At 40.6% G+C, this 16,017-nt stretch overlaps 1 protein-coding gene across 1 annotated transcript in view; it reads right to left on the reverse strand.

Moving 5' to 3' along the window:
• PKP2 (plakophilin 2) overlaps positions 1-10,197 on the reverse strand; it is an 87,975-nt gene extending 77,778 nt beyond the window's left edge. The window contains exon 1 of the mRNA XM_087855771.1: positions 9,889-10,197. Within this exon, the coding sequence (XP_087711897.1) occupies positions 9,889-10,111 (223 nt within the window). The 5' untranslated portion in view covers positions 10,112-10,197. The remainder of the gene's footprint in view (positions 1-9,888) is intronic.
• Positions 10,198-16,017: the final 5,820 nt, after the last annotated feature.

Consider the following 16,017-nt stretch of genomic DNA (forward strand, 5'->3'; position numbering starts at 1 on the left):
GTAGAGTGGCTTAAAGATGAATGAGCAGCTGTATTCTAAGATTTTATGTTTTTAAAGATTTTATTTATTTATTCGAGAGAGAGAGGGAGAGTAGAGGGAGAGGGAGAAGCAGACTCCCCACTGAGCAGAGAGCTTGATGTGGGGCTTGATCCCAGGACCCTGAGATCATGACCTGAGCCAGAGGCAGACTGAGCCACCCAGGCGCCCCTGTATTCTAAGATTTTAAAGAAATTTTGAACTGGGTAGAATTTTCAAAAAAAAAAAAAAAATATATATATATATATATATATATATATATATATATATATATATATATATATAAATCAGGATGGAAACTAATCTGTTTAAGGCAAGTCATTTTCTGTTCAGAGGATAAAATATATAATAATAACTACCAAACATATGTAATAACTCAGCCATGCCCTTCTCCAAAAACAGAAAAAAGAAAGCAAACAAAAACATAGCATATTTCAGGCACATCCTGCTTTAAATAAACCAGCATGAAAATTCAGATTTTCTAACATGGAAAATGAGGGTATCATTATATTTCAAAGAATTTGTTTATATCACAAAATGAGGCAGGTATCTTCCCAAAACAGAAAAAATCTGTTAATCTGGCCTGGAGCCTCCACTCTACTATCACTTCTATGCCTTAGTTTCCCATAATTCTGGTCACTAACAGTTGCTGAGAGAGAGGTTTCCCCGAGAAAGCATATATTCAAATGCTTTTAAAATTGTAAAGCAATATGCAAAAATAAGACAGCGTTTTCTAGAATTTGGGTTATGAAAATTTGTTTTTTACCATTTCTCATGCAGTAATCTGTTCTAGAAAGAGGGATAAACTAGAGCGCATGCTTTAATTTACACTGTGTTTTATCTCGGAATTTTTATTCTGGTAAATTTACTAGTGGTCTTGAATTTAACTTTCTCTGGTTATTTGTGATTGACCCAGCCACTGTGGATCACAATGACAGTACTGTGATTTTTCTAGCCATTCATTCATTCATTTTTCTAGCCATTCAGTGTGTACATGTGCTTCTTGTGTTTCCTAAAGAAGGTGATGATTTATAGGAACTATTTCAAATTAGTAATAATTCCATACCTTTCCATCTAAGAACGCCAGAGACATTTTATGGAGCCCATTTTAAGGGAAATGAAGAAGGTAGTTACAGAACAACTTTAAACTCTGCCTCCTCAAGTAATAAGCAATTCCGGTCAAAGCAATGATAGAGTAGGGGTGGGGTGATGGGAGTTGGTTTTGATGGTGGAAGGATTCCAGACTGCTCAGAAGACTGCAGAGGTGTAGACCTCACAGGATAATGTAATTTTCTCTCTTTCCTGGTCTGAACGTGAATCTGAATGATAGGACTTCCTAAGCAGCTGTTAGGGAGAAAATATCTTGGTTTCTGGTTATGTATGTCAGTATAGTCCAAAACAACGGATTATTGTTAGGGTTAAAAATAAACTGACTTCCATAATCAGTTTTTTGTTTGTGGGTTTTATTAGCAGCTTTGTTACCTAATTGGTTAAATTTAATACACTTATAAAGTCAAACTGACAAGCCTCTAACTGTGACTCTCTTACCTATATCTGAGCATGTTTTAAAAATCAACTACAGCCTCCCTTACAGTAAACAGATGATTGAGAGCTGCTAAATGAGCAAACAAAACCTTATATAACTTGCTTCTATTAGAGTAGCATTTGCATTCAGAAAAGCATCTTTTCTTTCAAGCTTCTAGTATTTTCTGAGATGGTTAAAAACTGATTTGGTTCACCCTAAGCTCTAAGAAGAGAATTTGCAGAACGGGAGAGAGAAGAAATTCCCATGAAAACAGGTATGGTTAAATGTATAGATAGGAATCAGCAGGCGTTCACTGCTAGTATTGATTTGAATGTGCTACAAGACGTTGCCTTCACAGTGTGGGCTGACAATGGTCTTTTGGTGGGAGGAGAGCCCAGAAGTCTAAGAGCTATCATCTTCTTGTATTTGGCCTTTCTGCAGCAACCTCTGGGGAACAGCAGTTCTCTTCCTTCACATACCTTAAGAAGATTTAACTTCTTCCCTAAGAGTAAAATTGGGGGCGTTATTACAGGTGACAAAGGGCATCCTGAAACTTATCTGTATAGAGAAATTCACATTTAAATGGCTCCTTAAAGTCATTTACTAAAAAAGTAGGAGCTTAAAACATGAATTACATTAGGAGCCATCAAGAACCCTAAACATACAACAGGACTCCAGAACTGGTGAAGGATTTTTCTTTGCCTGTGTGGGCCTATGACACAAGCTTCATTTCCCTGGATTTACATTAAAAAAAAAATACTTCTTTTATCTTCTGTTCTTACTTTCTAAGAAAAACGACCAGATATTTGTGGAAATCACAATTCTAGAGCATGCATACAACTCAGGTGAGTACTTGCTCAGGCTGGAAAGTGAATGGAATTTGGTTTAAAAACGATGGCAAAGATTTATTTTAAAGTAGGTCAGAGTCTGTTCATGCTCTGCCTCATGGAAAAGTTAACAGAAAGTGTGCAATGCCGCTTATTGTGACCAGTTAACACAACTTACCTAATCGACTACGAGCAACAACTGATATATTGGGTATACGGTTGGAAAGCACGAACTAGGACTTTCTTACAAAGCTGATATTTCAGGAGTCAGCACTGGGGAAATAGTGGGAAGGTGACTATCCCAGGGACAGAGCAGCTCTCCTCGCACAATGGGCCACATGCGCCATGTACCACTGTGCAACTAGTCCGGGGCTATTGTCCCTCACACAAGAAACCAGCCAGCCACTGGAAGGCCTTATTTCTTGGAAGCCCCCTAAGCAGCTTGAGGTTATCCTCGGATAGATCTGTTTATGGCATGTGGGGGACAATCCTCAAATTACTGCTCGAGATAGCCACAAAAGTACATATTAAAAAGGACCCTTATATACTGCAGGTGTCTAGATTATGCATTTCATCAGTAGCCGGAATATATGATTATAGAACATGTGATTTTAGGCACACTGATGAAGTCCTAAGTTGATACATCCTGGAAGTTTCTAAATCTATTAATTCCTGTCACTTGTCTCCTTACTTTGGCATTCCTACTAATTCATTCGCAGACATACCCGATAATGATTACTTTCGAACTGCAATGACAAATATCACATTATACTCAAAACAGTGCAAATAATGGTCAAAAAGATGAATTTACAGAACTCACAAACTTATTTTTTTTTTTTAAAACTCACTACAGGTTTTTGTAATGAGTCTCAAGTCATTATATCCCCACTGCCTCTCACGTGCCAGGGCTAATCTCTTCCCTCCCAACTCATTCATAGCTGCTGTCCCTTCTCCTTTAAAATTCTCCTTGCGCCAAATCTTCCAAATGTATTTTCAGAAATCCCCTGCATTTTTCACATTTCTCTCCCGCTGAAACGTCTTCAGTGACTTGCAAATATCAAATCTTCAACTTGCATTCAATATCTCTCTCTCTACCCTCTGAGATAGTGTCTATCCAACAACACAACTTTACTGAGTTTTGAGGGGGCGGGTAAGAGGTTAACCAGGCCAGAAGAAGAGAGGAATGAGGGTGGCAGGAATAGGAACACCAAGTAAGATAAGTCACACGTGTTTGTTTGGTGGGGCATGGGAGGAGGGGGTGATAAGATGAAGTTTGAGAAGTTGCAGGCATCAGACCATGAAGAACTTGGAATGCCTTGCTGAATGAGAATTTTACTCACAGTGGAATAACTATGTCGATAAGAGCAAGGAACTGAAGGAATTTAAATCAAGAAATGATGTAGTGACACTTTAGAAAGTTTACTCTAGTAGTGAGGTGAGGAATGAGTTGGAGTGAGGCCAGATTCAAGCAGGAAGGGTTTGTCTTATCTTCTAGGTAAATTTTCACATCCCGACATAAAGAATCACATCTTTTATTACTGCTTCTAGCACAGTCCTGCATCAGCACTTGACAAGTTAATTGTTAATTAGTCATATTTCCTTAACCATTTGAAATATCCTAGTTACACAAATTCAGTTTGCACTTAGGGCTTCAGGCCAACATCCACCTTGTGACATCCATCCTGTGGGTCGCCACAGTGGAGCCCAAACGTAAGGATGGCAGTCACACGTGTGCTCTTCGCCTTGGTGTGGATAGAAGGTGCCCAAATATTTTTTGTGTCTGTCATTCTGGGAATATAGAGAGGAGAAAAAATTTCGTTCCCCCTAATGTAGGCAGACTCTTTCTTCCTCAGTAGAAAGGCTATGTTTCTTTTAGCAAGGTTGATTTTACATCTGGATGTTAAATATTTTTTGTCATTCTCTTATCTGTATGGCTTGAGATTGACCTGTAATATTTTGGTGGTCTATGAGTTCCTATTATCTGTCAAGAAAAGTTCCCATTTGTTTTCCTCCTTCAAAGACAAAAGGTAACCCAATACGATAATTCTGATATGACCCTCCTCACTCCCATCCTTTACATGTGTTAGTGAGATTTAGATTTAGTGGGAATAATTTATTAAGCTTCTAATGAGCAACGTTTTCTTCTGGAAATCAAGACATTTCAGTACTTTGATCATGATGCTTTCACCAATTAACAGTATTAAGCCTAATTCTGATTATTCCAAGAATATAAGTATGTGGATTCTTCTAATGGTAATGGTGAGTTGTGTTTCCAAATGCTCAAGGGAGGCTCTTTTCTTTGAAATATGCATTTCTGTCTAAATCGACATATTGGGTTCCCTACTTCATTTTAAGCACTTAAGAAATAACAACTGTTTTTATGTCCAATATCCAATCACCCCTAATGGCATTACACAAAAGATAGAAAATAGATTTTTAAATATTTCTATTGTTAGAGGATCTGAAATTCTGTTACTCCTACCATAAGTCAGGCAAGCGAGATGGTTCACTCTAATCCAAAGATCTCCTCATTTTTTCTATTCCCACTTGCGATGCTGCCTGCTACTGTTTACTTCCCCCAGGAGAAGTATGGTATTTATGTCTTCAAACATTTGTGTACATGCACAAAATAGCTGGAGTCGAACATTTATCTCAGAATTGTATAATTTTAAATTTTTGGATATCATCTGAGATGGAACCAAATGATCTTTCATAGGACTTATCAATCAAGTCTGGCTTATAAATTCCAGAGGTTCTAGCAACATATTTATTATATTTCTTACTAATCATAGATAGGTTGCCAATAATATGCTTACTTTTTCAGAAAAGGAAAAAATAAAGCTTTTATTGATCAGGCCAGAAATTCAATTTTAACTATATTCAATTGAACTAAATTCAATGTTAACTATATCTGAAGATAAAATAATGCAAATATGTATATCCTTATTTTAATACACGAGAAAAAAGTTTTAAAGCCGATGACCAAAAAAGCACTTTAGAAGAATGAGCCAATGCGAACAACAAATACCTCGAATATCTAAGTCAAGTGAATTCCCCTCTGTTCCCATCATTGGAACCACTAGGACAGGGCATAGATAACATTAAAGGAGCCCTTTTAAAAACCTAAATAACAGTCTTCTCTTGAAGGGAATGTCCTGCATTTTATCTGTGACACATAGAGCAATGAATTTTTATAATCAAAATCAAACGTTGTTATAGTTCCACTAATTCTGAAAGATCCCCACCACACTCTCACTCAAGACCTTATTCATAAAGAATGTGTTCTCACTATTTCTAATAGTGTGGAATATAGTTTTTGTGATATTTTGCTAACATTCTATTTCCTTTTATTAACTATAATGAGAAGAATTTCTAAAAAACAAAACAAGGGGTGCGTGGGTGGCTCAGCTGGTTAAGCGTCTGCCTTTGGCTCAGGTCATGATCCCAGGACTCTGGGATCCATGGGGCTCCCTGCTCAGTGGGGACCCTGCTTTTCCCTCTCCTTCTGCCGCTCCCCCTGCTTGTCCGTGCTCGTGCTCTCTCTCAAATAAATAGTGTCTTTAAAAAAAACCCCACAAAACTAAACTAAAAACCCACACACACTTTTTCTGTACTCACTGCAATCGATCTGCTGAACACTAAACAAAGAGTAGCCCATGGGCAATATTAGGCAGACACAGAAGTACATTAAATCAGGTGGCACTACTGACATACTACATTCAGAGCAGCCTAGGCATGTCTCTGCCACCCCACCATCAGACTCTTTTTTCCCCCCTCTCCTGATCCCTCCCACTTTCTGAAGGACTAGCCACCTCGCTCCCAGAACTGCTTCATTCCTGGAATTCCTTTTTGGCAAACAAATAAATGCATACAGGATTTGAACACCCCCCAAGTCTGTTCTCCCCAATAACACAATTAATAATAATCTTTCTTGCTTCCTTAACCAAGTTTCTGTCCTTTCTCCAGAATTTCCTCTGATCACAGATATTCAAAACATCTTGAACAGGGAAACTAAGTTAATGACACGCTTCAAGTTTTTATGGCAGATTTCCTAAAAAGTTGCAAATTTTAATGAGGATATTGTTCACTGTGTTTTACAAGTATTAATACAACAATTTAAAACAGGACTTTTCCCATTCAAGCACCTGGGGGAACTGTGTATTAAGTATAGTAGTACTTTCAAAGTAAGTGTAATAAATAGGATATGGACACTTTAAATTTTTTCATTTGCTGATACTTGCAGTTCTTAAATGTCTTCTCTGTGATGTTTATAAAGTGATTTTTAAAATTCCCTACAATACACTCACTCATTTCACAATGCTGCTACATACCTCTGATCCCCTGTCCCTGGATCCCACCCCCCTCACACCCGCCACTCCCAAGAATTACAGCCAACTTTAAAATGTTCAACACAGTTTGAAACAGCAACAAAGGTTAGAATGATTTACAATGAAAACCACCCACCTATACACTGAGGCATTCAAGACCCTTGCAGGATATTTATCAACAAATCAGCCTCATTTATCACAGCTCTGTTTCAGCAGATTATCTGCTGCCCCAATCTTGCAGGTATGTCAACAATTCAGAATTCTCCAGGGCTCTGGAACTAACAGCAGTTAACACCAGGGTCCTTTCTTCCCAGACTTTTCTTGTGTTGATACAGGAGACTTTCCAGACCAGCCCTACTGCAACAATTGCGTGTCTGTTTCAACTTTAGAGACAGGATAGTAATACGGAAATAATAAAAACAATACTCACAACCATCACAAGCCCCCAGGCCTTTTCAAAGAACTTTAATTAACATACACGAACCACCCTCGGTAATCGTTCCATGGCGTGTTAATGTTAAATTCCTTTGAAGCCGATTTCCTTTTTAAGTCTCAGAAAGCTGAGCCTTTAGAATAAGTAGGTGTTCGCTGCCTTATCTCCCTGCCTGACTTGTACTTCTGTGTAGGCTGCTGAATGTACTTCGGCTTGCAGGGAAGCTCCTGTTGTAATCAAAATATTTCAAACACTTTGTTTCTTAGTAGGCAGAACCATTCAAGTAGTTGCCCTAAGCATTAGAGCAGAAGCACCACGACATGTTCTACCACATCAATTCTGTGAACTATGGAACATTCCCACTGCTCCCTCCTGGAACACTCTTCCTCCAACCATCGACCCCTGTCCAGTCCTACTGATTTTTTGAGATCTAAAATCCCAATTCCTCTAAGAAGCTTTTCAAAATCCCCTTTAGCTGGTAGTCTAACTTGTACTTCCAAACTCCGTAATGTGTTAGCTGTTCTTCTTTTGGGTTGCTTACTATTTTTTATGTGATAACACATTTTTTAGAGGGAGGTTTCCTTCTTCAGACTTTAAACTTCTTGCCTGAAAGCAAGTGCAGTCTTTGTTTAATCCAGCACCTGCACAGTGCCCTGCATGAAGAACAGATTCATCTGATAGTTCTTGAATTCACCAAGCAATATGAATTTACTATGTTGTAGGGAGGACAGATCATGTGTGGGTTTGGGGCAAAGAAACCAATAAAAGTTGAGAGACTGATGCATTCTTCATATGTGAAGTGGAGCTTCATATCCATCTTATGCAATTGTTTTAAGGATTTAATGAAATGCAAACATTAGAAGATTTTAGAACAGGGTTAGGCACACAGTAGACGCTCAGCAATGCTCCCTTTCATTTTGTTGATTTTCCCCATTCATTGAATACGGCTGTCTAAATCCTCTTCTGGTTAGCCATTTTTAGAGGATAAGAAATAACATTTAATGTGCATCCCCTGTGTCCCCCAGGCAGAACACCCTAGTTTGGTTTCAGTTTAACACGGGATCTGTACAAACGGTGCAATGACGCCACTGATCAAAAATTGGCCTCAGTTGTCACACTCTCAAATGTAAATTTAGGGGTTTTTTTCCCATGTACTGTGGCAGTTCAGTATTGTCTAGACCTCCCTACTCTCAGAACTACCTCAATTTTACTTAAAGGAAAATGAGAAGAGACCAGGGAGGACTCGGGGTCTAACAAAAATCCCATTTTGTTTATTAATAACCAAAAAGCTTAACGATGTAACTGATGAGTGGTTTAAAAATTCAGGCTTGGTGGTTTTAATACCAGTTCTGCTACTTACTGTCTGTGGGAACTTGAGTATTACTTAATTGCTTAGTTTCCTCATCTGTAAAATGGGGATTAAAACATCTAGGACAAAAGTTTGTTGTTGTTGTTGTTTTAAACATAACCATACAATGAATGCAAACCACGTAGTTCAATTCTTGGCACACAGTAGGGAATTGCGTTAACTACAATCATTAAATATCTTCTCTTTATCTTTCAAGTATGTAAATATTGACTGCCTGATCCTTTAGGAGTCTTTCACACAAACTGAAAACAATATAGCCTCCCAGGGTCTGCTGTTTTAAATCTCTGTTCTGGTCTGCAAGCATTTTCCCCCCCTAATGGGTTCTATATTTGCCATTGCCCAAGTTATGTCCTAAAGAAACAGTTCAACAATGCAGCAAACAAACGGATATCCCAACTTAATCAATTAGTTTCCCTCTTCTCTTTTCAGAAATAAACCAATAATGCTTTTATAATAAAGAAAATAAATCAAACAACTAATAAAAGTGTTACTGTGTGGCTCTGATTATCTGACTTTTAGCATGTTCTCTAATTTTCACAGCTGGTTTACCATCTTCCCTTCCACCTCCCCTATCAATTACTAATATAGTGTAATTGTTGTTTTTTAAACCCCTTTCACTTCCAAGTTTAATTTTTTGGAGAGACCAGGGCTGTGCCCAAGAGGACATCCAGTGGCCTTAGCAAAGCGGGTGAGGCTGCTGCTGGCCGGGCCAAAGTCCCCTTCCGCCTCCTCCGCGGGGTGGTGTGGTTGTTCCCTGGCCCAAAGCCTCCTACTCAATTTTTTTCACTTCCTAGATTAACCACTCGCTCCGTACACAGGGTGGAGAGCCCCGAAATACCTGGGCGAGGCACCACAATCGTAATTTACAGGTTGTAAGAGGGAGGGCCAGTACTTTCAGGTTTTCTCTTTCAAAAAATTTATAGAGCGGTCATAGACTCTTAAAAATCTAATAAAAGCTAGGAGCATTTTCCTCCAGAAAAATGATCATACCAATTTTCTGCACAGAATCTCGAAGTGTTTATAGACTCCCAGAGCCTCCAGATTAAGTCTACAATATTGGTGGGGGGGGGGAGGGTGTTAGGGGGTGAAAATCTTGTATTAATTTTTTCACATATATATGTATCTGCATTTAATATATGTAGATGCATATACGAAGAAGCTGAGAAAGAGTGCTTTTCCCAAGTAAGTCGGTCAGAGTCTGGAGGCGCGGCGGGTCATACAAAGGGACCGCGAGCAACAGGTGGGCAGAACACCAGGTTCCGCACCCTCAGGAAGCAGCGAGTCGAAGCAACAGGGCGCTGAGAATGAGGGAGGGGAAGGGATAAGGGGTGGGATGGGGGCGGTGCGGGGGGCGGCTGGGCTCCACTCACCGTTGCCCACCAAGCTGCGGCCCTTCCGGGCCAGGGTCTGCTGCACCTGCTCCTGGATCCGCAGGCTCTTGGCCGCCTGGCCACTGCGGCTGCTGCTCCCCGCCAGCTTCAGCTTGGCCTCGGAGGGCAGAGCCAGGCTGGAGCTGTCCAGCTGCCCCAGGATCTGCTGGCCCAGGACTGTCCGGATGTAGCCGCACTCAGTCGGGGAGCCGGGGGCTGCCATGGAGCCGGAGGGGGGCGACGAAGCCGCTCGCCTGCCGCGAGACCTGCGGACGAAGCTGCAGCGGAGCCAGGGGCACTGGCGCGAGCCCCGCCCCGCCGCCCCGGCCCCGCCTCCGGCCCCACCCCCCACGCCTGGTGCGAGGCCCCAGCTGGGGGGAGCGCGGCCTCAGGAGGAGAGGCCCAGCTTCCCCCCAACCCCTCCGGGCAGGGGGCGCGGCTCCGGCCAGGCACGCGCACTCGGCCTGGGAGCGGGGGCGGGGCCGGCCGCGCACAGACACCTGGCGAGTCGGCAGCCCCGCGGGGAAGATGGGTGAGAGGCGGGGTCCGCCCGGGGCCGCGCAAACCCTCCAAGTCACCTCGGATACCGCCTGCCGGGGCCGCGCCCGGCTCGGGTTGCAGTGCTCCGCGTCCGCGCAGCTCTGGCAGAGGATGTGATTTCCGCTTAATTGCAGAAGCAGCCGCCCTCTAGGCAGGTGCGCCCCGAGAGTCACTTCTGATCCTGGGTTAAGATTTGCTTGTGGGATCCCCGAGTGAGCAGTTTATCTGGTTAGGCAGCCTCTGTCACACTGCTCAACATTTCATGGTTTTCCTGGACCTGAGGGTGAGAAAGGTCAGGCAGAAAGGGCAGCAGGAGGGAAATGTGCCAAAAAGATGATGTGTGTGAAATAAAAGACTTTTTTAAATAGTTTTTTTTTTCTCGTACAACTTCAGGGGCTATGTACTTTTTGAACAGATGCAGTCCCAGAAACATATGTTCTTCCTCATTCAGAGCTTCTGTTTTCTCTTGTAAATACACAAATTGTACCCAGTACACTCTTGCTCACCCACTCCCTTACGAACACACCCACACAGAGAAACTCCAGTAAGAGGCTCTAGAGAAGAGTACGCTTTTAAAAGGTGATTCTGTTTAATAGCCCTGCTAATGTCGTCTTGTTTATGATGGGCTTTTTGTAGAGGGCCCATGGAAGTGGCCTCTGACTTTCAGTTGCATCTTCCACAACTTATATTTATCTTGCTATTAATTATGTTTCACGCGCAGTTGACTACTGAGAACTTGAGAGTGAAGCTCAACGGAAAGGGTCCTTGGCCTTAAAGTTTGCAACAATCACTCGTCCTGATTTTCCTCTTAGGACTTGAGAGGCAGAAAGAAAAACATCTATTCCTGGTATTAAGTAAGATAATATTCTCTTCAATTGCTTGGGTTTGTATGTTCACTTTCCCTCAAATCTCTCATATACTGCAAACTTCCACTTGTTCAGGTCTGAAGTGGCTGAAGAACACAGCTTCCCCCTTCTCCTGTGCATACACCTCTACCCTTACACACACACTTCATGCATGGGTACACGTGCTTCCAGGGAGTGAAGAGGGAATCAAGGGGCCCAAAACCCAGACAATGGAGTGGTGATAGTTCTGCCAGCCTTTCTCAGCTGGCCACAAGCCTAAGGCCACTCGGAATGTAATGCTTAAATGAAGTCATGTGGATGGCGGATCTTAATTCCTCACAGCAGGACCAGTCCTGAAGTAGACTATACCTTGTGAAGAGTTCAATTACATAGCCAGATGTAAACATTCAACTCTGATGCTGAGATTCAATTGAAAAGATCAGTGAACTGAAGGGGCAGTGATGATAGAGGCTTCCAACATCAGACTCAGTTCCTGTCCCCTCCTTTTTTCTCTCTTCATCTCCCTACTTATGGCCTCTTCTTGCAGCCCTGATAGTGCTGCATTGAAAGACATTGCAGTACCAGCCCCCATAGGGACCGCTAAGGTATCCTTGATTTTATGCCTGGAGAGCCATAACTTACAAGGTCAGCTCTGCCTTTATCTAGACCCCTAACCAGGGGACTGGAGAGGAATTTTTTTCAATTTCTTTATTTGAGCCAAACTTCGTTTACCTTTTTCCTCTCAAGTTGTTTTTTTTTTTCTTATTAAGTTGATGTTGTAATTGACCATCCTTTTAGGTAGGGCACGTAGAAATCTTGTTATGGGATAGGTAGGTGATTTGACAGGAGGAAGATGGTTAAAAGCCTCACTCACACTTTGTGAGGGAGGCAGATCTGGGTTCAGATCTGATATTGCCCTTTGTGAGTAGTGCGGCCTTAAGCAAGTTTCTTTACATTTTTTGGGCCTCAATTCTCTTACCAGGAAAATGGGAGCAATAAAAGTACCTACCATAAAGTGCTGCTGTGAGGATTACATAAGAATACTCAATAAGTAATTGTTTAATGCTCTTTAATATCTTCTGGGATCCACTTTTGGATTTTCTCACCTCCTTCAGGTCTTTGCTCATATGTCGACTTATCTCAAGGAGAGACATACACATATACACAGATCACTCACTACCTCCCCTTGCTGCTTAATTATTTCCCATAGCACTTATTTTCATTGAACATGCTTTATGTTTTACTTATTTAATTGTTGATTGTTTCCTACTGAAATATAAGCTTCATGAAAGCAGGGATGTTGTTTTGTTCACTGCTGTTCTCCAGGCCCTAAAATAATGCACATAGGAGACAATAGATATATGTTAAATGAATGAATCCTGCATAAAAGCACTTAGTATATTACACGATATATAATGAGTGCTCAACAACTGTTAGTCAGCAATAATTATTTAGGCTTTCAAAATCTTGGTAACTTGTTATCTTTTAAAAAGTCACTTAGATATCATTATATATTCTAGGTCTTCTACTAATTAGCTGTGTAATATTCCCTGTAAATAAAAAACAAACTAAACTGAAATAATTTTTCAATACTTTCGTAATTCAATGGTTCAGTAGAACATTGAATTAAGATAAACATATAAACTCATTAAAAGGATCTCTTTGGATGTGAGAATCCTATTGCAATAGCAATAGTTAACTACAGGGTGAGGAAGTAAGCGGACTCTGGTATTGTGCCCCAAAACACAGAATAGATGTGTTTCTACTCCAACAGAGCGCGAGTCCTATCATGTTCTTTGCATTTCCTGGGAATGCTGCCTAGCTGACTTCCTAAACTGTGAGCAAGCCCTCATATTAAATGCTAAAGGTAGCTTCTGGCCAACAAATTGTGACATGGAAATAAAATGCTGGTGAATACTTTTGTGGTATTTGGCTGTTCTGCAATCTGCTACTTTTTAGTATGTTGGTTCAGTTTTGAAAATGCTCCCATTTCTTTTGTTTTTCATTTATCAGCAGAAACTAATCAAAGGGGAAAAAAAGGTAAAACCACAGAAATGTTGAAGTGGATTGTAAATAACAGATAACTGAATTATGAGGTTACTTCTGTTGGAAATATGCAATAAGGATTCAAAAAATTCTTGAGTTTTAAATTTGCATTTTTACCTGATTTATACATTATAGTCTTAAAGCACTAATCTTTTATTGTTTTCAAATATACAGTTAAGATTTCCTCAGAGTAACCTTTATTTTCTTTAACTATTTATAAATTCCAATATGCACAAAATTCAGGAAGTTACTAGAAGACTATAGTATAAACTTTAGAGCAGACATGTTCTTTAATGTTCATTAAAATACTAATGGCATCAAAACTCATTCCTATTTTAAAAAATAAACTAATACATTTTCATGAGTGTCTTTCATGAAACATTTTCCTGTTACTATTTGTAGGCTATTAATATCTATTACCTTTATTTATTTATTTTTAAAGATTCTATTTATTTATTTGAGAGAGAGAACAAGGGCAGGGACAGAGGGGGAAGCAAACTGCCAGCTGAGCATGGAGCCTGACTCAGGGCTTGATCCCAGAGCCCCAAGACGACCTGAGCCAAAGTCAGATGCTCAACTGACTGAGCCACCCAGACGCCCCAACATCTATTGTTTTTAAAAAAATATTTCCTAAATTAGTATAAGAGACCTGGCAGATAGAAATTTAAAACAAACCTCAGGTTTTATTTCTCCTTTTAGCAAATGGTATGTTGCCAAGGCAATGGGTAACAGTTTTATCATTAGCCACATACAATGAAACTGAATTAGGAGTGGAAAAGGAAGCTCTGAACATGTACGTGCTGAACACCACTCTGTGATGGGGACCTCAGTGGCAGGGAGCGTTAAGGTGTTTATCTTTAATGCAGATATTCATCTTGTCTGCTATTTTGGCTACACTGTCAGTATGTAGGTCTGAAAATTATTCTTTTTAACAGACCCCAAATGTGATGTGGGAGGTGGAAACCAGGTGGGCAACCATAAGAGCTGGCAATGAGCGATTTGTTCATAGTTACTGAGGCTTTCAAGACAGTTCCCTTAGGGGCAATTGGCTGGCTTAGTCGGTAGAACAGGAGACTCTCAATCTGAAGGTTGTGAGCTCAAGCCCCACATTGGATGTAGAGTTTACTTAAAAAAAAAGGAGAGACAGTTCCTTTAAATCATGACTCATGGGCATGTATGAGCTCAGCACCTTCTGGGGGGATGACTACAGCTGCTACATTAATGGTTGTCAGCACTTTCATCTGATAACCGGAGAGGCTGAAGGGAGGGAACAACTTGGTGGATTTCCACCGTACATTCTTGGTTTCATAAGAGACCATGTTCCTCACTTCTTTGTCTTTGCCATAGAACCTAGCAATGAGATAGCTAGCAGGTGTTCAATAAATAGCTTGTTGAGTATAACCTCTCATCTACAAGCATTTTGATTAATTAATTTGCCTCTGAGTGGGCCCAGGTACAACTGAGCAAAAGGAACCTGAAGGAGGTAGCTTGGCCTAATACAAAATCTCAATGTAATTTGAATGCCTAGGAGGGAACAATGTTTTTGTTGTTGTTGTTGTTTGATATTTTTAAATTTAAATTCAATTAATTAACATATAATGTACTATTTGTCTCAGGGGTACAGGTTTGTGATTCATTAGTCTTACATAACACCCAGCACTCACCACAACACATACCCTCCCCAGTGTCCAGCACCAAACCACCCTATCCCCCCTCCCCTCCAGCAACCCCCAGTTTGTTTCCTATGGTTAAGAGTCTCTTACTGTTTGTCTCCCTCTCTGGTTTCATCTTGTTTCATTTTTTCCACAATTCCCCTATGATCCTCTGCCTCGTTTCTTAAATTCCATATATCAGTGAGATCATATGATACTTGTCTTTTTCTGATTGACTTATTTCACTTAGCATAATACCTTCTAGTTCTATCCACGTCATTGCAAATGGCAAGATTTCATTTTCTGATGGCTGCATAATATTCCATTGTGTATATATACAACATCTTCTTTATCCATTCATTCGTCAGTGGACATCTGGGCTCTTTCCATAGTTTGACTATTGTGGATATTGCTATTTTAAAAACTGGGGTGTAGGTGTCCCTATGGATCACTACATTTGTATATTTGGGGTAAATACCCAGTAGTGCAATTGCTGGGTAGCTCTATTTTCAACATTTTGAGACACCTCCGTACTGTTTTCCAGAGTGGTTATACCAGCTTGCATTCCCACCAACAGTGTAGGAGGGTTCCCCTTTCTCTGTATCCTCACCAACATCTGTTGTTTCCTGACTTGTTAATTTTAGCCATTCTGACTGGTGTGAGATGGTATCTCATTGTGGTTTTGATTTGTATTTCCTTGATGCTCAGTGATGTTGAGCACTTTTTCATGTGTCTGTTGGTCGTTTGAATGTCTTCTTTATAAAAATGTCTGTTCATGTCTTCTGTCCATTTCTTGATTGGGTTATTTGTTCTTTGGGTGCTGAGTTTGATAAGTTCTTCATAGATTTTAGATACTAGCCCTTTATCTGATATGTCATTTGCAAATATCTTCTCCCATTCTGTCGATTGTCTTTTGGTTTTGTTGACTGTTTCCTTTGCTGTGCAAAAGCTTTTTATCTTGATGAAGTCCCAATAGTTCATTTTTGCCTTTGTTTCCCTTGCCTTTGGAGACGTGTCTAGGAAGAAGTTGCTGCGGCTGAGGTCAA

The sequence above is a fragment of the Ursus americanus genome, chromosome 25 (genome assembly GCF_024610735.1).
Source record: "Ursus americanus isolate L20-20 chromosome 25, mUrsAme1.1.p, whole genome shotgun sequence".
NCBI lineage: Eukaryota > Metazoa > Chordata > Mammalia > Carnivora > Ursidae > Ursus > Ursus americanus.